This window comes from Rhinolophus sinicus, linkage group LG02, assembly GCF_036562045.2.
Source record: "Rhinolophus sinicus isolate RSC01 linkage group LG02, ASM3656204v1, whole genome shotgun sequence".
In the NCBI taxonomy this organism is placed as follows: Eukaryota; Metazoa; Chordata; class Mammalia; order Chiroptera; family Rhinolophidae; genus Rhinolophus; species Rhinolophus sinicus.
Genome location: NC_133752.1, coordinates 109,283,871 through 109,306,642, shown reverse-complemented (window position 1 = coordinate 109,306,642; position 22,772 = coordinate 109,283,871). Strand labels below are relative to the sequence as shown.

Genomic DNA, 22,772 nt, shown 5'->3' with positions numbered 1-22,772 from the left:
TTGTCATTCATCTGGAAACAGCCATTGCGTTAAGCAACTCTGGTTCCTTTTATTAGAGGATGGTAATTAGGAGCCAAGATCTGGGAGCTATACGTGCTCATGGCCACAGAGGTGTCACTGCTTCGAGCCCCTCTCTGTGGACAGTTAGGGAATACATGTGTGTGTACACATATTTGCCTCCACATTGATACCTTTACCTGTCTCTGTAAACATACTGAAAATCGTGAATTCACACTGACAACTCCAGTTCCTATTCAACACTACAGGGGTCATCTTCCCTTTCTTTATTTGCAACTCCCTTCTCTGACAGTCACAAACCTGGCCCATTATCCTTAATATAGCTACTTATTTGATAATCCCTCAGTATATAACCAGTCTCTCGTCTCCCCAAGCACCTCTCCTAGATGGACACCCTCCTGCTCCTGCCAATGTTCCAACACCTCGCATTGCATTCCCATGGACAGAAGCCCACCTCAGACCACTAGCCCAGGCTGCACCCCCTGCCCGTGTGGATGTTTTCGGCACCCGTGTGGGTTCTGACACCCAGGCTGGGCAGCCTGCCTGTGCTGACACCCTCCTCACCCTGCTTGGGCTCTGACATTATGTGCTGGGCTGTCCCCCAGGCACGTGTGGACAGCCACCTTCCTCTCCTACTTGGAGGCCAGAACCCTGCTCAGGCAGCTCTTCCATGTGGACGCAATTCTCATCCTGCTCTGGGCCACTGAGGAAGCCTACTGCATGAGGCCTACATTGTTTGTCCCACCCAGTGGCTTTAGCACTGAATCGTTTAGGAAGGTAAGGTAAAGAAAGGGAAGGGAAGAGAAAGAGCCCTCATAATAATTAATGGATCCTTAGGCAGTCTAGTCTCTGGCCCCAAGACTGACTTGTGTCCATTCTCCAGGGGCAGCGATGCCAATTACTTTGCTCTACTATATGATAAGATTCAAGTAGAATGAACCGATTGACTAGAAATAGCCATCCGCCAATATCACTGGAAGCAAATACAACCTGTTCCTTAGAATCCTACGAACTTGAAATATTAGGCAAACTGTATCACACTGTACTACATCCTCCCCCATTTCCCTCACCTCAGAATGTATGAGTTTCCTGTTTATTGACAAGGCTTGACAGAGATATAATGTTGGTTATACAATTGATTAGTCAGCAAATATACTGAGGACCCACTCTGTGCTCACCACTGTGTACCTGTGTAAACATCATGTACCAGCAAGAACATGCTGGGCTGTGCATGGTACTGCTTTCCGTTCAGACTACAAGGAAGGGCGCCTTAGCATAGATGAGTTACAAACGCAGGCACGCACATGGATGTATATACACAGCATGTGCACACATCTGGGCTCATGCTTCTAATGTCCACCTCCACATATATTATGGGTATGTATATCTTCATGCCGTGAGAGTCTCAACAGAATACGTACCTTACTGCAGGCCCTACCAGCACGTCACGAAGTCCTGGCAGCTTTGGGTTTCTGGAGCCTCTCACCCTCACATCTGGCCAGTGGATGGCTCTCAGAAAGAATGAGCTTGTGAGGAGATCTCATGCTGCTTCCCTGCACGAATTTACCCCTGCCCAGCAGCTAGAACCTGAGGCAGGTAACCCTGTGCCCCCCCACCCCCCGCCCAGAAGGCTCCATACATGAGGTAATAAGCATTTCACACATGCGTGTTACAGACCCTTTAACCTTATATATATCTGATGCCCACCTGGTGAGCCCCTAGTTTCACTGAGCTTGTATTTTACATGAAGGGTGAAATTAAATTTAGTTGGTGGCAGTGGTGGTTAAGACCAAAGTTCTGAAATCAGACCCCTTTGGAATCCTGGCTCTGCCACTTGTAATCTTCTGACTTTGGGCAGGTCACTTAACCTTTATTTATTTTTGTTTATTCTTTATTATTAGTTTCAGGTGTACAAAACAATGTACTATTTAGACATTTCACCCCTCACAAAGTGATAACCCCCCCAATCTATTGCTCTCTTGCATCGTATATATCTAATACAGTTCCACTGACTCTATTCCCCATGCTGTACACCACATCCCATGACTATGGATATATTAAATTACGGTTGACATTATTATTCAGCTTCAGCTTCAGGTGTACAGCGCAGTGGTCAGGCATCTACACTGTCCATGAAGTGGTCTCCCTAATAAGACATGTGCCCATCTGACAACCTACAAAGTCTTTACAGCATTATTGATTATATTCCCAAAATTGTCTTTCATTTCCCCTTGGCAATATTGTAGTTGCCAATTTAGAAGGGGAAGGGATTAGACAGCACTTAAGCTTTTTGAAATTTAATATTCCCACCTATAAAATTGGGATAAAAATAGGGTTTACATTAAGAAGCTGTTGTCTAGATTACATTAGGTTTACAGTTTAGAAGAGAGCCTCGCACATCTCAGGGATCCAGTGAACATTAAGTCTAAAAGTTAGACCTTGCATTATAAGTTCTACTGAGGAATATAAACAGTTCACTGTTTTTTCCCGTTCTGCTCTACCATTCACCACGTGGATCCTATTCTGGGGCTCTGCAGAGCAGCTGGACAAAAAAATAACGGCTTTATTATACCTATGTGCCATATTTCATCGAATCTACAAACCATCGAGTTTAAGATACACACTTTAAGAAATTGTATTATGGTATTAAGAAAGAAAAAAAAAATGCTGTCATGTCTCCTACGAAAGGCCAAGAGATTGTACGAGTCATACTAATTGCAGGGATCTTAAAATGTCAAATAAAAAGAAGCGTGTCTTCTTGGAATCATGGACAAAATGCATATATTGAAAACATAGCATACATCTGAAATGCTAAAATGCACAGTGCAGATGCACGAGCTCCGCGGAGCGGCTGCCTTTGGGGTAGTCAGGCTCACCTTCTCCAGCGCAGAACTTCGCGCCCGGCCTCCCGCTGAGTTTCACTTTCCTTTCGGTGGGAAACGAAAGCCGGCGGCGGGCGGGGCGCGGTGGGCGGGGCCAGGGGCGGCAGCGCGGAGAGCGCAGCCAGATGAGTGGAGGACACGGCCAGGCTCCATCTCCCTGGCGCGTCCTCCGCAAAGCTCAGCGACTGCCGCACAGAAAGCCTCGTCGGAGTTTCCAACTCAGCAGTCGAGATTTGACGCTGGCTCGCCGATTAAGGCAAGTTCGGTGCTAATTTGGAAGTTTTCTTTCCAGGAGAGATATCTCATGGGGCTCTGCTCGTATGCCATCTGAATAATTTAGGAATTTACTGGGGCTCTGCAAATTTCAATATGGTCTGTAGTCATTACACAAATATATTGGACCAATGATTTTTTTTTCAAGCTGATATATTTATTTGGACTTTTTGCGTGACTGTGTTTAGTTAAAAACACAAGCTTGTAAAAAATTCAGACCATGCAGACAAATGTGTAATGTAGAAACAAAAGTTTCTCTTACATCTCAACTCAGTATCATTTTTATGTATATACCTTACCAGAAATTTTCCTATGTGCAAGTCTTTAAAATTGTTTTATAATTTGGTTTTTCCTTCTTAACAGTATGTTAGGGACATCTTTTCATGGCAAGACATATAGATATCTCCACCTAATTTTTCAAGATTTGTACATAATATGAGAAGAATATCATTTGTTTAAACAACCTGAGGGCATTTCGGTTGTTTCCAGTTTTTATTGCTGTAGATGATACAGCGATGACTGTCATTTCATGTGAATACACAGATGTATTTGTGCAGAGCCCCATGGAGTATCTCTTCTGGAAATTCCTAGTAGTGGATTGCTGGGTCGGGCATACTCACTGAGAAATTTGAAAGATTTTGTCAAATTGTGCAAATTAGAGTATTTTAGTCTTTGTCCCCCTTTTTACTTCTTCCCCCTTTTTCCTGGAAGAAAGATAAATTTAGATCTTTAAACATAAAACTCCACTTACGACTCCTGAAAATTTCTGTTCAAAGCATTTGAAAATTAAATCAGAGGCATACTTTACAGCACTGAGGTGGTTACACTTTGAATTGTTCCAGAAAACCAGGCAGATATTTAAAAACATTTCAGTGTTATATTGTACAGAGTGAGGCAGAGAGTTAAATCTGGATATCTAGGTTATCTGTGTTCATTGGAAAAAGTGCGTAGGAGACTAAACCAGGTATACAGCTCCATCTTGATTTATGGTGTTCTATCAAAGAACTACAGGAAAGGCTTTTTTCACCATTAAAAGATGTGTTGCCCAGTTTGGGCACTTTTGCACAATGAGGGGCTTGCAAAGGGGAAAATGTTTAACACATACACAGGCTCCAAGAAGGTAAGTCCGAATGCTTTTTGCACGGGCCGGTTTTTTTTTTTTTTTTTTTTTTGAATAGCCCCAAGATTCCCTCTTACTTTGGGTTTTATGTGGTATGTTCTAATCTGCCTGCCCAGCACATAACCATTCTTCAAGAAGCACTTAGCAAATGGTTAAGAATGACATGCTCTTGCCATTATGGGTTGGATTAGGAAGACTGCGAGGCAGCTCATGTCATGTTACAGGCATGTTAATTTTTTTCCTTAGGGCATTTAAAGACAGAGTCAATTTTTCTTGCAGAGAGTCTAGTTGTGAGTGAACAGCCTAGTTAGAGCCCGGAACCACACTAGGTTTCCTGCATCGTGACGTTTATTATTTCTCTAAGACTCTGATTGGTTCTGTGGCTACAGTGATGGTGGGCCTAAGCCAGCTGCTTCTATATCATTCACATCTCCTACTTAATTTAAGGATAAAAATTTCAGAAAGAGTGGGAGCTAAGTTGTTTTAGCTCTTTGAAATATATATTTTAAATAATAGACTCTATTTTTTAGAGAAATTTAGGTTCACAGCAAAATTGTGTGAGAAGTACAGAGACTTCCCATACACTCCCTCCTGCCCAGCCTCATTACTGACAGTCCCCACCAGACGGTACATTTCTTACAATTGATGAATCTACATGGACACATCATTATCATTCCAAGTTCATACTTTACATTAGGGTCACTCTTGGTGTTATACATTCTATGAGTTTTGACAAATGTATAATGCCATGTATACACTATTATAGATCGGACCGAATAGTTTCATTGCCCTAAAACATGCTCTGTTGGAGCCAATTTTTTGGGTCAAGGATTGAGTTTAAAAATTCAACTTCCATCCTCTTTTCTCTGGTGGGTGCTTGTCGCCATCTGCTTAGCTCAACTGCATGCTGTCTGCCTACTCTGCCTTTCCCCATCCTTCTTAGATCTCTGAGTGTCACTTGCCTTCCTTTTGTTGCCCCACCTACCTTTCTCCCATTTGTGATCAGCTCTGAAGGTTGCTGCCTTTTTCTGTTGCCCTTTGGGATCTGGCCTGCCAGCCTGCCCAAATGATACACTTCAGTGGGTTTTACTGTCCTGTTTGGCTGGTAAACATTTTCAAGGTCTTGGCAGACTGTAGAACAGTGTCTCTGGAAAACACAGGCTGGTCCCTTTCTACTCTGTCAAATGCTTTTTCTGTGTCTATTGATGTGATGATATGATTTTTATCTTTCATTTTGTATATGTGGTGTATCATGTTAGTTGTTTTGTGGATATTGAGCCAACCTTGAATCCTGGGAATAAATCCCATTTGATCATGGTTTCTTGACCTTTCTAATGTATTGCTGAATTTGGTTTGCTAATATTTTGTTAAGGATTTTTGCATCTACGTCATCAGGGATATTGGCCTATAATTTTCTTTTCTTTTCTTTCCTTCCTTCCTTCCTTCCTTCCTTCTTCCTTCCTTCCTTCCTTGTCTGGTTTTGGAATCAGGGCAATGCTGGCCTCGTAAAATGAGCTTGGGATCCTTCCCTTCTCTTGAATTTTTTGGAATAGTTTGAGAAGAATCAGTGTTAATTCTTCTTTGAATGTTTGGTAAACTTTACTTTTGAAAGCATCGGTCCAGGACTTTTATTTGATGAGAGGTTTTTGATTACTGATTCAATTTCAGTCTTGGAAGATTGTATGTTTGTTGGAATTTATCCATTTCTTCCAGATTGTCCAATTTGTTGGCATATAATTGTTCATAGTATTTTCTTATAATGTGAAAATCTGGCTATTGCTGCTAGACCTGGACCAAGAGATTTCTACCTTCCAAATAAGAACATGAGTTTGCACTAACGACTCCATTAAATGGAAGTAAAGCACCTGGGAAATCATGCACCTTTAGGGGGACTAACACTGAAAACAGTCTTCACGAAACTAACTGAAGGTGCTTCCTGAGCATGTACTGTAAGGATGTGAACAAAACACTTCATGCAAGACAGGCTATGTAATTTGCGGGTGCTGTGGTAAAATAAAGACATGGGGCTCCTTATTAAAAAAATGAAGAATTCAAGACTGTAACAGGAGAGCATTAAACCAAGCCTGGGCACACTTCTAAGTGCTGGTCTCTCTAACTACACAAGTCAAACACTCATGAAACCAGCCCTGACTGTAAGTTTGTGATTCCTAAACCACTCATAGCCTTCATCTTGTTTGTTCTACTACTGATGACAATTGTATGGTATTGCTGTTTTAAAAACTGGTTTTCCAGTCTGTAAATATTTCCTCAATCAGATTTGCAAGGAGAGAATCCTGCTAAATTCATCATTAATCCATCATGCTGTTAAGTTTAAAAGAGACTCTGGTTGTTTCTGCTGTTCAGATGCCTAATGTACATGATATAGAAGTAGCACATCTAGAATTATCACTGTGGGTGTGTGTGCATGTGCACACAGCAGAATACAACTCAGGAAAATTATTTTTAAGAACATATTTTCCAGAGCAATGATTCATAGTTTGGGCAGCTCTAGAAAGCTGAGCCGTTTGTTTCCAATTATTGAATTGAGTGACAATCTAAAGCCATCATTTGGACAATCATTTTTAGCCTCCAGAAATAGACTATACACTACAAAGATGTATGCTTGATCCATTTGTGCAGTTTGTGATTTTTGAAGTTTGGCTGAGAACAAACTGTGTTTTGGGTACTTTGTTTTTCTCTAAACATTTTTTTTCAGATTATTTTTATATTCTTTATTACACTTGAATTGAATGATATTTATTATTTTATTTTTAATATATATGTTTGGAGTTTTTCCTCATGATAATTTGAGGTGATGAAGTTTCACTTTAATTCTTCTTCACAAGATGTGACGAATTCATAAATAGGATTTTTTTCCCCTCAAAGACTCATGGCTTAATTGGGACTAAATAATTAACACTTAAATGCAATTCTTAAAGATTATTTTGTTTAATATTATGAATGCCGGTGTACCAAACAATATTAAAAAGCATAGAACTGATACAAACTTAACTCTGTTATTCTAAATTACTTTTTAAATTCAATAAATAAATTTAATAGTCATAAGCCCCAAAGATATAATATTCTTCACAAACTGCTTACAAAATTTATTCGCTCTTTAATATATATATATTAATTTTCAATTTTTTAAATAAGATTTTAAAATAATAGTTTTATATGTAAAATAAAAGGCCCAAACCGTTAATCATTTCAGGATCTTACTTTTGCAGTAAAATTATGCATTTATATCTCAACATATAAAGTATATGAGATTTTCTACCCTAAGTTATACGTGGAATATTTGTAACTGGCTATTGAGATAATCACAGTTAACCCGAGTGACCTCCCCTTTTGTTACAGTGATTATGTGTGGTGGTAACCAAAGTGATCACTCAGTCATGCCCAAGTGCAGGGACAGAGGAATTGCCACTGAAGTGGGCATTTGCTGACTTGGCCTTTCAAGGGCTAAGGCAGAGTTGAAGCCAAGGAGCAGGTCTTGGCTAAACAATAATGTCAAAGCCACACTCGGGGGCTTTCCTGCTTCATCTGAAAAATTTAAATCTTCACACAAGGTGTAGAATGCATTCGGGGGCAGCACCACTCACATTATGGGCCTTCCACGTGATTCAAGGTTTTCATACTGTGTCTTTTGTTATTTGTTGTTTAATGTGTACTCATTTTTATTTACTTGGTACAGTGCTTGGCAGTCTTCCTTCAACTCATTTCAACCTGGATGTTCTTCATATATCCCACTAGGGGACAGTGCCGCCATGCCCAACTTGGTTTGGCTGCTCCTTTTCTCCACTAGGAGACGCTACAAGTGAGAGCTTTGTGAAGGACTTCTGTCGTTAAGGACTCCTCGCCACCTTCAGTTCAAACTGTTGTTTGGGGAAAATCCACAAGGCGATTTGTAATTGAGATGTCATCAATTGTGTGAGCTCTGCCTTAACTGCTTGAGCTGAGCATGTGCTCTGCTCAGAGAGAAGAATGATTCCTGTGTTAGTCCCTGTCTGTTTTCCTCGGGCCATTGGCCTTGACTCCAAGTTCCAATTCATTGATTAACTAGTTAATCACAAAATATACACTTATCAAACCCCTTCACCCCCAAACTGGAACATTACTAGCAACTATATGTTCTCCACTTGTCTCATACCTCTGACTCCCCATAAGGTAATCACATGATCTTTGTGATTTTCATGATTGATTTAAGCTTTATTTCTCTCTCTTTCTCTCTCTGTCTCTCTGTCTCTCTGTCTCTCTGTCTCTCTCTGTCTCTCTGTCTCTCTGTCTCTCTCTCTCTCTCTCTCTCTCACACACACACACACACACACATTGATGCCTAAACAAGATAAGGTTCTATTTTTGAGTTTGAATATACACAAAGAAATATTCTATATTGTTGTCATGCAGGGGATCCTGCTGACTACGCCATGTGTTGTGCGGGGCGGCCTGTGGGGTCTCTGCTCCCGCTCCCCACACAACAACGCAGGATATGGTGAGGCCAAAAAGGAACACCCATGGAGCCATAGGTAGGGGAGTCATACCACTATATTCTCGCTGCCGGCATCCGCCTCTCTGTAATCCGCCCTTGTTAGCTCAGCCACCATCTTCTTGCTAGCCCCCATCATTTTTTTGCTAGCGTAGCCACAGCAGTTATATTACTGGCCAATGGCTCACTGGTTACAGCTGACGGCCAACTAGCCACAGCTGATGGCCATGCAATCACAGTTGATGGCCATTTACTACCTGAGTGAGCACCTTTCCATGTGAGGCCAAGAGCCTGGAAACTACTTTCTGGGGCTCTGCCCCCACAATTGTCTTCTAAGAATTGCTTTTTGACTCAACATTTTGTTTCTAAGATTCACCATACTGTGACATACGCTGTATATAGGTCACTCACATGCTGCTGCTGAATATTATTTTTGTGTGTGTAAATTTATTACAGCTTATACACCCATTCTTCCATCAGTTGGGCTGAGCACTTGGATTGTTTCCATGTTGTTGCTATTACAAACTGTGCCACTCTGAACATTCTTGTATGTGTCTTCAAGTACATGTGTAAGAATTTCTCTTGGGATTTTTGGGTTGAAGTTAAGTTACTCTTTAACTTTACAAGATGATGCCAAATTGTTTTCCAATGTGGTTGCCCACATCTCCTCCAACACTTGGTTCAATCAGAACTCTTAATTGTTGCCAATTGAATAGTGTAAAATGGTATCTCATTGTGGTCATGACTTGCATTTCCCTGACACTAGTGGCCAGTTACTTCTTACAAATATTAAAATTCTGGAACTTTCACATTTTATTCCAGTGCTATTATTCACCTGTGGAAATCTGCTTGCAGTCTTATGCACACTCTTCCCTGCATCCTCCTCCCTCAGCCACTAATCTTTTCTTGCCCCTCACCTGCCTTCCCTCAAGATGCCCCTTATTTCAAACCATGCCCTTTCCTCTTTAATAAACTTAGTTCCAAACTTACCTGTTCCATAAAAATCTGTCCTTGTAAACATCAATGAACTTAGGCTACTTCATTTAACCACTGAGCCCTGACAGGCCTCTCACATCCTAGTGGTCAGAGTATAAACCGGTGCAAGGCATTTAGCAACATACGAGTATATTAAGAACCTTAAACTTTTTACACTTTGACTTTGTGATTATAATTCTAAGAATATCTCCTGTACCTTGATTTGGTGTCTGGTTGTATCTGATGGTTGGGTAAGTTAGAGGGCCGCAGATTTATTTGCATGTGGACAGGGGGACAATTGAGAAAGTCTTGCTTATATGCCCCTGAGTGGAGAGAACAAAGACAGAGAGAAGATAGTATGGTTTATGCTCTCCAGCTTAGACCTGGGGACAGGACTGAGAACTCTGGAGAGAGCACAGCTGCAGGCAGAAGTTAGAGCACTTTCAGAAGGAACCTGGTGAAATCAAAAGGCACAATGCAGTGGGAGGAGCTGGGCTTGTTTCCCACTTCCACGTGGAGATGTGAGGGAACCTTGGCGGCTGATTGCTGAGTCTGGCTGTGCCCTGCAGACACTCTGAGTGGAGAATGGCAGGGTACAGTGGTTGCGACCTTGTTCCAAAACACATGAGAAACTCCTGAGATTTCAGAACACACTTGGGGAGAAATTTTAGGCAGCTGAAGTCTGTGTTGTCAGGGAGAAGTAAAAGACTGGGGAAGTTGGGCATTGTGGCTAACATGACCTCATTTATAGCTACAGTGTTGTGTCCGTGGGCTTTTGGTTTGCATGAGGAAAAATCAAACAGGTAGAGAAAAAAATTTTGCCTAAATATATTCACGATTGTATTTTTTATAATTGTAAAAAATTGAAAAAGAACCAGAATATTCCACAATGTTTTGTTGCTATATCAGGTATCAAAAAATATTTAGAAAGAGCTTGTAATACTTTGGAAAATTCTTGTTATAGTGCAAAATAAGCAACACAATATAATATCAAGCACGTCAAAAATACGTAGGAGAAAAGATTGAGGAGATACATACCAGTGCTGGTTATCCCTAGGTGCTGAGATTAATTTATACTTTCTGCATTATACATTTGTGCACTTTGCAAATTTTCTTCATAAGTTAGTCATTTGAAAAAAATATTTAAAAAATTTTTAAAAAATATATTTTCCTCAGGGGGAGTGTGTGTGCAAGGGTCCTGTCCTGTTTACTCCAGGACTAGCAGTGACTTATCTTTCCAACTGCCACGGTAATTCTCCAGAATATGAATTTCAATGGGACACATTTGAATGCTTCTAGTTGAATTAAAATGACTGTCAAGATAGAAGAATCAGTCAGAGGCTTCAGGTTTGGAAGGAAAACGAAAGATCTCACACTCCCCCCACCGCTCCCCAACTGTTCAATCCCTTTCTACACTCACCTTCCTTCAGGGCTGGCCTCGCAGCCTCTGCTTAAACACGTCCATGCGGGACACATTAGTGCTGCGGGAGCTGGCTCACTGGCTATGAGAAAGTTTTTGTTTTATAATGAAACCTGCTTCTTTGTAATTTTCACACATTTGGTAGTTTGATCCCCCTACTCCCCAGGTCCCAAAGACAAGAAGTCTAATTGTGTCTCTCCCACATGATAGCCTTTTAGTTATTTGGAGACAATTGTTTTGTTCCCCATAAGACCTTATTCATTCATTTATTCTTTCATTCATTCATTGAATGCTTGCTATACACTGTGCAAGGTGTAACGGAAGCAGGTGAAAATACACAGTGCTCACTGTTTAGGGTCTCCGGTCAGACACTAAGACTCTGAGACATGCATGCAGGATGTTTATTGGGCAGTACCCTTGGGAATAACAACTGGGAGGGGTGAGCAAAGCAGGGATGGTAGAGGGAGGAGGTGACCTGCCAGACAATTGCAGGAGAGGCCTCAGCCACTCTTAACATGTTGCGTATGGATCACGAGAATCTTCACGAGGGATTTAAACCCCGCCGTACGCAACGTGTTACGGGGAGCTCTGGGGCTGGATGACCCATCAGAGCCCTTTCACCGTGAGGAAGGCGGTAACGCCTTTATATCCTCTCATTGTATGGTCACTGGCTAAGGATTGGGCCAGCTTTCTTCACTGGGATAAATTCCTGGATGGACTCAGTTGTGAGTTGTCACCACTAACTCTCCCCTCAGCCTGGGGAATAGGATCTGTCCTGCAGGAATCTGAGTGGCACTCATTTAGTTGCCACACAAGCATGTAATGAGCCAAATACTTGAATAGCTCTGTGCACAAAATGCCTGGGGCGTAGACAACACTCAGGCCTGCCTGTGAGCCAGGACAGGCTTCCCCAGTATTAACCTAAAATAAAAGGCCAAAGTGAGAGATAACAACATTTCTTTGCAATAAAAAAGAACAGCTATTGAGGAAGCACTGATTCAGGCAGAAACCCAGCTAGTGTTCTGATTAGGAGACAAAGACAAGGGATATGTATGAGGCAGGGGAGGGGCAGCTCCCGTGAGCCAGCTCCCGCAGCAGTAATGTGTCCCGCATGGAGGTGTTTAAGCAGAGGCTGCAAGGCCAGCCCTGAAGGAAGGAGAGTGTAGAAAGGGATTGAACACTTGGGGGTGGGGTGAGGTCTTTCGTTTCCCTTCCAATTACATCAATAGAAGGAAGATATTTATTTTTCCGCTAATATTTGTAGTGTGTTTTGAAATTTACAAAGTGCATATTTTTGACATTCAGTATTATTTTATATTAGTTTCCAGTATACAGCATAGTGGTTAGACATTTATATAATTTAAGAAGTGATCCCACTGACTAGTCTAATACCAACTGGCACTATACATAGTTATTACAATATTATTGACTATATTCCCTATGCTGTACTTTACATCCCCATGACTATTTTGTAACTACCGATTTATACTTCTTAATCCCTTCGCCTTTTTCACCACCCTTTCAATCTGGCAACCACCAGTTTGTGTTTTGTATCTATGAGTGTGTTTCTGTTTGTTTATTTATTTTGTTCTTTAGATTCCATATATAAGTGAAATCCTATGGTTTTTGTCTCTGTCTGACTTATTTCACTTAGCATAATATCCTCTAGGTCCATCTATGTTGTTGGAAATGGTAAGATTTTATTCTTTTTTATGGCTGCGTAATAGTCCATTGTATATATGTACCACATCTTTTTTATCCAGTCATCTGTTGAGGGACTTTTAGGTTGCTTCCATATTTTGGCTGTTGCAAATAGTGCTACAGTGAACATAGGGGTACATACGTCTTTTTGAATTAGTGTTTTGGATTTCTTTGGATAAATACCCAAAAGTGGAATTGCTGGGTCATAAGGTAGTTCTATATTTAATTTTGTTAAGACTCTCCAAACCATTTCCCATAGTGGCTGCATCAATTTGCAATCCCACCAACAGTGCACGAGGGTTATCTTTTCTCCAACACTTTTTTTGATATATCCTCACCAACACTTGTTTTTGATATATTGATGATAGTCATTCTGACAGCTGTGAGGTGATATTGTGGTTTTAATTTGCATTTCTCTGATGATTAGAGACATTGAGCGTCTTTTCATAATTCTGTTGACCACCTGTATGTCCTCTTTGGAGACATGTCTGTTTAGGTCCTCTGCCCATTTTCTCATTGGGTTGTTCTTTGTTTATTTGTTTGTTTGTTTAGTGTTACATTGTATGAGTTCTTTATAAATTCTGGCTATTAACCCCTTATCAGATGTGTCATTGAAGAATATCTTCTCCCAATCGGTAGGTTGCTGTGCAAAAATTTTTTAGTTTGATGTCATCCTATTTATTTAGTTTTTCTTTTGTTTCCCTTGCCAGAAGAGATGTATCAACAAAAATATTACTAAGAACAATGTCAGAGAATTTACTGTCTGTGTTTTCTTCTAGGAGTTTTGTGGTTCTAGGTCTTACATTTAAGTATTTAATCCATTTTGAGTTTATTTTTGTATGTGGTATAAGAAGGTCGTCCAGATTTTTTTTTGGCGTATATCTGTCCAGTTTTCCCAACACCATTTATTGAACAGACTATCTTTCCTCCATTGTATATTCTTGCCTTCTCTTTCATAGATTAATTGACCATATGGGCGTGGGTTTATTTCTGGGCTCTCTATTATATTCCATTGATCTATATGTCTGTTTTTATGCCAGCACCATGCTGTTTTGATCACTATAGACTTGAAATATAGTTTGATATCAGGAAGCATGATACCTCTAACTATTTTCTTCTTTCTCAAGATTGTTTTCGCTATTTGGGGATCTTTTGTGATTCCATATAAATGTTAGGATTATTTGTTCTAGTACTGTGAAAAATGCCGTTGGTATTTTGATAGAGATTGCATTAACTCTATGGCTTGATTTGGGTCGTATGGACATTTTAACTATATTAATTCTTCCTATCCATGAGCATGGGATATATTTCCATTTATTTGTATCTTCTTTAATTTCTCTCTTCAGTATCTTATCATTTTCTGAGTGCAGGTCATTTAACTCCTTGGTTAAATTTATTCCTAGGTATTTTTTGTTTGATGCAATTGTCAATGGTATTATTTTCTTAATTTCTCTTTTTGATAGTTTGTTATTGGTGTATAAAAATGCAGCCAATTTCTGAACATTAACTTTGTATTCTGCTACTTTACTGAATTGACTTATCAGTTATAATAGTTTTTGGTGGAGTCTTTAGGGTTCTCTCTATATAATATCATGTCATCTGCAAATAATGACAGTTTTTATTCTTCCTTTCCAATTTGGATGTCTTTTATTTGTTTATGTTTTCTGTTGTGGCTACAACTTCTAATACTATGTTGAATAATACTATCCTTGTCTTGTTCCTGATCTTAAGGAAAATGCTTTTAGATTTTCCCTGTTGAGTATGATGTTAGTTGTGGGTTTGTCATATATGGCCTCTATTATGTTGAGGTATATTCACTCTATTTCCACTTTGCTGAGAGTTTTTAATCATAAATGTATGCTAGATTTTGTCAAATGCCTTTTCTGTATCTACTGATATGATCATGTGATTTTTATCCTTCATTGTGTTTATGTGGTGTATCACGTTAATTGATGTACAGACATCAAACCAACCTTGCATCCTGGGAATAAATCCCACTTGATCATGGTGTATGATCTTTTTAACGTATTGCTGAATTTGGTTTGTTGATATTTTGTTGAGGATTTTTGCATCTATGTTCATCAGGATATTGGCCTATAATTTTCTTTTTTTGTAGTGTTTTTGTCTGGTTTTGGAACCAGGATAATGGTGGCCTCGTAAAATGAGCTTGGGAGCCTTCCCCTCTCTTGAATTTTTGGGAATAGTTTGAGGAGGATAGGTGTTAATTCTTTGAATGATTGGTAAAATTTACTTTGAAGCCATCTGGTCCAGGACGTTTGCTTGTTGGGAGTTTTTTGACTAATGATTTGATTTTGTTTTTGGTTATCAGTCTGTTCAGATTTTCTGTTTTTCTTCACTCATCTTGGAAGATTCTTTGCTTGTAGGATTTTATCCATTTCTTCCAGATTGTCTATTTGATGGCATATAATTGTTTACAGTATTTTCTTAAAATCCTTTGTATTTTTGTGTTGTCAGTTGTCACTTTACCTCTTTCATTTCAGATTTTATTTATTTGCATGCTCTCTTTTTTTTCTTCATGAGTCTGGTTAAAGGTTTATCAATTTTGTTTATCTTTTCAAAGAACCAGCTCTTGGTTTCATTGATCTTTTGTATTTTTGTTTAGACTCTATTTCATTTATTACCACTCTCATCTTTATTATTCCTTTCCTTCTACTCACTTTGGGCTTGATTGTTGTTGTTTTTTTACTAGTTTCTTTATGTGTTAGATTAGATTATTTACTTGAAATTTGTCTTGTTTTTTGAAGTAGGGCTGTATTGCTATGAATTTCCTTCTTAGAACTGCTTTGGTTGTATCCCGTAGATTTTGGGTCATTTTCTCAAAGTATTTTTTGATTTCTTCCTTTAGCTCATCATTAACCCGTTCATTTTTTAGCAGCATGATACTTAGCATCCATGTGTTTGTGTGTTTTTCAGTTTTTTTCTTGTAATTGATTTTTAATTTCATACCCTTGTGGTGGGAGAAGATGCTTGATATGATTTCAATCTTTTTAAATTTATTGAAACTTGTTTTGTAACTTAATATGTCGTCTATCCTGGAAAATGTTCCATGTGTGTTTGAAAAGAAAGTATATTCTGCTACTTTGGGGTGAAGTGCTCTAATAATATTAATTAAATCCATCTGGTCTAATTATCATTTAAGGCCATTGTTTCCTTGTTCATTTTTGGCCTGAATGATCTATCCATTGATGTTAATGGGAGAAGGAAGACATTTCTATTGGTGTGCCTAAGCTAACACAGTGAGGCTAAATTTAAACAATGTTTTTAATTTTTAGTCCAAGTAATCAGCAGTCCCTTAGTTATAATATCTGCTTTCTTGTTTCTTTGCCAATAGTTCTTTGAGACACAATGTTGCTTTAGGCCCAGTCCGAAGGTTATTTTGCCCAGTTTTAACATTCCAAAGTTTTGATGCATAAAACATGCAAGGCAGTTCCTCTGGAATTGCAGCACTGACTCCATTTTAAAGTGGCTCCATTTATATTATTTGTTTCCACCAGGAAGTTAGGGCATGGATAGCAAGGAAAGTTCTTGTGAGGAGCCTTTAGGCAGTAGAATTTAACAGCCCTCATGGTTGTTTGGGCCTGGGAGCAAGGACACACTAGGCTTCTGGTCTGAACCTATTGGTGAATGCTGTGCCATTTACCAGAATAGAGAACTTGGAGGGAAGAAGATATGGCAGTCTACTCTGATAAAATAAAAGTGGAGGCATGTGGGACGAAGGAGAGGGGGTGTCTAGCCTAGTTCTCTTTTCTAGCCCCAGAGCTTTTTGAGTCAGTCTCTCCAAGCATTTATCTCCCTCCCAGACTTGGCTGTTTGGAAGTAGAACTGATCACATGAATACTTGTTCTCCTTCTCTTATCCTTAACTGCCTATGGTGTATTTTCACAGAAGTCCTACCAAGGCTGTCTCATGAGAGCTCTTCCCGGAAGTGGGGTCTGCAGTCCTGAAGACTGGCCAGCCAACTGTCTGGAAATTTTGGAGTGATCACTAATGGGCAAGTGTGTTTGGGTTCCTGAGAAAATTTGCTAGTCAATCCTGACTGAGTCTCGGCAGTTCTCCACAGACCCTGTTGAGAAGAAGGAAGAAAACAGCAGCATGAAGAAGAAGAGGAATCAGCTACCAGAACGCCTCACGGCCTGGGACTGCCCTCAGGGTCATTACCTCCCTCCCATCGTTCTCTTCTTGACTGTGTAGAAGTGCTTTGCTCACCCACTATACTCTGAAGCTGTAGAGCTTTGTGGCTAATGACTCCTGATCTTTGTGTGTCCATTTCTTCTCCTTTAAATGGGAATAATCATAGTACTGAGTGCATAGGATTGTTGGGAAGAATAAATGAGATAATCTGTGGAAACTGCTTTAAACTGGTGTTCAGCATATAGTAGCACTCAGCATTAGTTTCTTTCTCTGTTGTTGTATCTGTGTGCTAGTATATCTAGAGGCAAGTGGAAGTCTGTGCTTACCCGCCATCCTGGATTCTTACATTCTTGTTACCCTGCCTCATGTACACCAAAGCCCTTTCCCCAGGAACCTGAGATTAGTGGTACTCTTCCCCCTTCTCCACTTAAATAACTCACCTTATGGGGTCTGCAGAGCTAAGTCTGGGTTGGAAAAGGAGAGGTTGGTTGCTAGTGGGTCAGAGAGATGTTATCCTTTGGTTTTCTCACCTCATCATAAGTTCCTTCTGGCTTACAGCCTCTCAAGGCGAGTTTAGATTAGTGGATCTTCCCTAAAGGTTTCTTTTGATTACTCCAGCCGTATGGTAGGAACTGAGTAGGGCCTTTCCACTGGAGTCTGAAATTCCTTTTATCCCTGAGCCCATAGTTGCCCATTCTGACTCAAGTCTTTAAGGAACTCATAATTCTCCCAGTTCCACTTTCTATAATGTTCTTCTTTTCCTTTGTTCTTGCAACAATTGCTTGTACTACACATTTGACAATGAGTAATACAATTTCTTGTGACATCTCTTTTTTTCCTAATTGACTACTAAAACTTGTATTACTATTTCACTTTTCAGAGGTTCATGCTTTATGTCTCCTCTTGAATTTGTTGCAAGCTCCTTAGTGAATTTTTTGTACTTCTGAGAGTACTTTACAGGATTTCATGTCCTTTGTAGATTCTAGAAAAGCATGATTTTTGTTAAATCCCTTAGCTCGGCCTTCCCTCAGTGTTTTTTCTCTTCCTTTATAGGCCCAGTTGGCTTACACAACATTGGACAGACCTGCTGCCTTAACTCCCTAATCCAGGTATTCATTATGAATGTGGGCTTCACCCAGATACTGAAGAGGTAAGACTGTTATGCAGGCTGGCAAACATGTATATTACTTTACATTTTCAAATGTTCAGTTATTCACAGTGACTTGGACTTCTAGAAGTGTTCTTTCAAAAGTTGCCAGAGAAAAGTCTTGTTCTGCACAATCTGGACTACACATTCTAATCATCTAATAAGTTTTAAAAAATGCCTGGTCCTACCCCCAGATATTTGGTTTCAGTTGGTTTAGGGTGGGCTCTAGGCATTGGTATTTTTTTTTTTTAAAGATGCCCAAAGTGATTGAAAACTGCAGTCAGGATTGACAACCACTGATTTGATTAAAAGGAAATTGAGACTAGATCAATGTCAAAGGAGGAGTAAACCAGTGTGTAGGTGCATGAGTCTATTGATTTTTCTCAAACAAAACACACACACACATACACACACACACACACACACACACACTTAAAAAACACTGGTGTGTGATGTATGTATTTTATCAAACATTCTTTTCTGCCCTGTGCTTTCTATTTTTTCCCTTCTACTGGCATGGGCAATTGAAAGATGCCTGTAATTAAATAAATCGTTGCCAAAAGGCACTGACATCCCTCCCTGTTTCCCTTTCTTCCCAAGACCTGGATGAGTGCTGCTTTTTCATTTTGGAGAGCTTCAGGGTGGGTGTGGTGCTGCTTGGCCACTTTGCTGTGGGCCCAGGACCTACTGCATCTGCCCTTCATTTTAGTGTGACTGTCGGGCAGGGTGGGGAGAGAGGCGAGGCAGCGGTTGTGCTGATCCCCTCTCAGCAGGGTTCTCTCTATAGTTGATTTGCTCATATGGTGGTTCTCCACCTTGTCCGTACAGTTAAATCATCCAGGAAACTTAAAAATTCTGTCCCACCCTCAGAAATTCTGACTTAGTGTGAAGAGTGGCCTGTACATGGAGATTTTGAAAGTTCCCTCGAGTTGATTCCTGTATGCAATTAACATTGAGAAGAATAAGGAGGTTCGTGGTGTTCTTACTTGGCAGGATAACAGTGCCAAGGGGCGTAGAAGAGCAGAGGAGAAGTGTCCCCTTCCAGCTGCTCTTGCTGCTGGAGAAGATGCAGGACAGCCGGCAGAAAGCAGTGCGACCCATGGAGCTTGTCTACTGTCTCCAGAAGTACAATGTACCATGTAAGACAGTCCTCCTAGCTCTGGCTCCTGATCCAGTGCTCTTAAGGAGGTGGGAGGTTGGAAGAGGGGGGAGGAACGTGAGAGGAGAGGGCAAGGGGAGTGATTAATGTCATGAGTGAACAAGGATGTTAGGTAGACTATGGACCCCTTATATGAGAAGCATTTATATAGATCTGAAATATTTTTAAAAGCCCACATTTTTACAGGCACAGAATTGGTATTATTTATGCATATGTTATTTTCACACTCACTGTTTTTCTGTCTCTCAGAATAAGTAAGCCTAAGAGTCCTCAGAGCTAATTCAGCTGCAGATAAAGAATTCCAGGAAAACAGAATAAAGGATTAATAAGGAGAAACCATATTCTGCATAAGAAAACTCATAAATTAGTTAGTTTAAAAAAACCTGTTTTATTGAGATCTACATCACATAACCATAAAATTGACCCATTTAAAAATATGTAATTCAGAGGGTATTAGTATATTCACAGAGTGCAGGTCAGTGACAGATGTCAGGTTGGATTTAGTCCCACCGGCAGCTCTGGGGCCTTGGCTGTTGGCAAGCACTTATGCGACGGTAGGGGCTTGCTGTGGGCACACACATGCAGTGGAAGAGGTGACAGGATTCAGGCTAGCTGGTGCAGGAGCACAGCTTCAGGGACTAGCCTCGAGTGTGCGACGGGTGGTGGGGGCCAGCTGGCACCGTGCACTGTGCAGCTGCAGAGGCCAAGGCATGCTTCCATTGTGGATCGTGGGCTCTGGGAGATGGGAATATTGTGCAGAGGGACGTAGGTACTGGTGTCTGTAAACACAAACCTCTCAGCAGTGAAATCTGCAGGGTGTCTGGTGGCTGTGCTGGCCATTGGTTTCTTCAGTGGCAAAAGCTGATGCGGTCCTCAGTAGAGCAGGCCACGGGAAGCCATGGCTGTTCCTGCTGCATGGAGGATACTGGGACCACCTGCTCTTCTTCCTTGTTCCCAGCCATCTGTAGCCACCCAGCTTTGCCAGTCTGTAGGTGGGGTGAAAGGAAAATGGGCCCTTCATACAGTGCCCTGACAGAGTGGGGAAGCTGGTCACTCATCCGTCTTCCCTTTCCTGGTGAAGGGAATTCTTTTGAGCTGGGGAGTTCCCTCTTGGGACTGAGCAGTGTTGGCCTGGGGGATGGGATGATGCAGGCAAAATGAAGCTGTTCTTACTACGCTTTTTGTGTGTTTAGTCTCAGATTTTTGTTCCACCGTATTGCTGAAGTTTCTTAAGTGAACTACTAGGCTCTCCAGGAGCTATTTTCATTCATGGATAGCTGTCTAATTGTTGATCATTGTGGGGGCTCAGAGGCTGAGGTCTCCTACTCTTGGTGATATGAGTCTCTCAATCCCAGTGCCTTTTATTTCTTCGTGTGGATTTGAGTTGCCACGCAGTTACCATCTAGTTTCATTTCAGCTGGAAGGACTTCCTTCAGTATTTCTTGTAGGGCCAGTCAATGTCTAAATGTCTCCTCACACTTTTGAAGAGTTTTGCTGGATATGTAATTCTTGCTTGACAGCACCCCCTACCCCAGCACTTTGAATATGTCATCCTGTCACCTTCTGTTCTCCATGGTTTTTAATGAGATGTAAGGTGTCTTATTGAGGATCCTTTGTACTATCATCTAGATATTCATGTCTCCTCAAAATTCATACATTGCAATGTAATCCGCAAGGTGATGGTAGTAGTAGATGGGACCTTAGGGAGTTGATTAGATCACAAAGGCAGAGTCCTCATGAATGGGATTAATGTTCTTATAAAAGTGGCCCGAAAAAGCTGCTTTGCCCTTCTGCAGTGTGAGTACACAATGAGGTGTTGTCTATGAACATGAAAGTGGGCTCTCGCTACCAGAATCTACCGACATCTTGAACATGGACTCCCCAGCCTCCAGAACTGTGAGAAATAAATTTCTGATTTTTATAAAATACCCAGTTTATGGTATTTTTGTTATAGCAGCCTGAGCAGACTAAGACACTTTTATATGGTGAGTCATTTTCTCTTGCAGATTTCAAGGTTTTCTCTTTTATTTGACTTTTGACAGTTTGACTATGATGTGTCTAGGTACTTGGAGTTTATTGCATTTGGAATTTGTTGAGCTTCTTAAATGTGCAGATTAATGTCTTTCAACAAATTTGGGAGGTTATCGGTCATTATTTCTTCAAAAATTTTTTCCTGGCCTTTGTCTTTCTCTGCTCCTTCTGGGACTCCCATTTTGTGTAGCTGGTGTATCTGATGTATCCCACAGATCCGAAGCTCTACTCATTTTTTCCCCCAGATTAACTAGCTGTTTCTTTCTTTCTTTATTTTTTTAAATTAAAGTTTATTGGGGTGACAATTGTTAGTAAAGTTACATAGATTTCAGGTGTACAATTCTGTATTACATCATCTATAAATCCCATTGTGTGTTCACCACCCAGAGTCAGTTCTCCTTCCATCACCATATATTTGATCCCCCTTACATTCATCTCCCCCCCCACCCCCCTTACCCTCTGGTAACCACTAAACTATTGTCTGTGTCTATGAGTTTCTGTTTCTCATTTGTTTGTCTTGTTCTTTTGTTGTTTTTGGTGTATATACCACATATCAGTGAAATCTTATGGTTCTCTGCTTTTTCATGAGTTCCTTGTATATTTTGGATATTAGCCCCTTATCAGAGGCACTGTTTGCAAAAATCTTCTCTCATTCAGTTGGTTGCCTCTTTATTTTGTCGATGGTTTCTTTTGCTGTGCAGAAGCTTTTAAGTTTCATATAGTCCCATTCATTTATTTTAGCTTTTACTTCCATTGCCTTTGGAGTCAAGTTCATAAAATGCTCTTTGAACCCAAGGTCCATAAGTTTAGTGCCTATGTTTTATTCCATGCAGTTTATTGTGTCAGGTCTTATGCTTAAGTCTTTGATCCATTTTGAATTAACTTTGGTACATGGTGACAGATAGCAGTCCAGTTTCATTCTTTTGCACGTGGCTCTCCAATTCTCCCAGCACCATTTATTGAAGAGGCTGTCTTTGCTCCATTGTATGTTTTTAGCTTTTTTGTCAAAAATTATCTGTCCATATTTATGTGGTTTTATTTCTGGGTTCTCAATTCTATTCCATTGGTCTATGTGTCTGTTTTTCTGCCAATACCATGCTGTTTTGATTATTGTAGCCCTGTAGTACAAGCCAAAGTCAGGAAGTGTGATACCTCCATTATTGTTCTTTTTTCTTAAGATTGCTTTGGTTATTCGGGGTATTTTGTGGTTCCAAACAAATCTGATGATTTTTTGTTCTATGTCTTTAAAATAGATGATGGGGATTGCATTGAATCTGTATATTGCTTTGGGTAATATGGCCATTTTAACTATGTTGATTCTTCCAATCCATGAGCATGGAATGTCTTTCCATTCCTTTGTGTCTTCTTCAATTTCTTTCAAAAATGTCTTATAGTTTTCAGCATA

General features: G+C 40.3%; 1 protein-coding gene across 3 annotated transcripts in view; it reads left to right on the top strand.

The window, feature by feature from the left end:
• Positions 1 to 3,017: 3,017 nt before the first annotated feature.
• Positions 3,018 to 22,772, top strand: part of USP18 (ubiquitin specific peptidase 18) — a 55,360-nt gene continuing 35,605 nt past the window's right edge. Inside the window, exons 1-4 of one of the 3 annotated variants that reach the window (XM_019757220.2) lie at positions 3,018 to 3,156; positions 16,785 to 16,890; positions 18,084 to 18,180; positions 19,171 to 19,316. In XM_019757220.2, the coding sequence (XP_019612779.1) occupies positions 16,887 to 16,890; positions 18,084 to 18,180; positions 19,171 to 19,316 (247 nt within the window). In that variant the 5' untranslated portion in view covers positions 3,018 to 3,156; positions 16,785 to 16,886. Of the gene's footprint in view, positions 3,157 to 16,784; positions 17,050 to 18,083; positions 18,181 to 19,170; positions 19,317 to 22,772 lie in introns of all 3 variants that reach the window. The other 2 variants (XM_019757219.2, XM_074325090.1) reach the window with 2 other exon arrangements.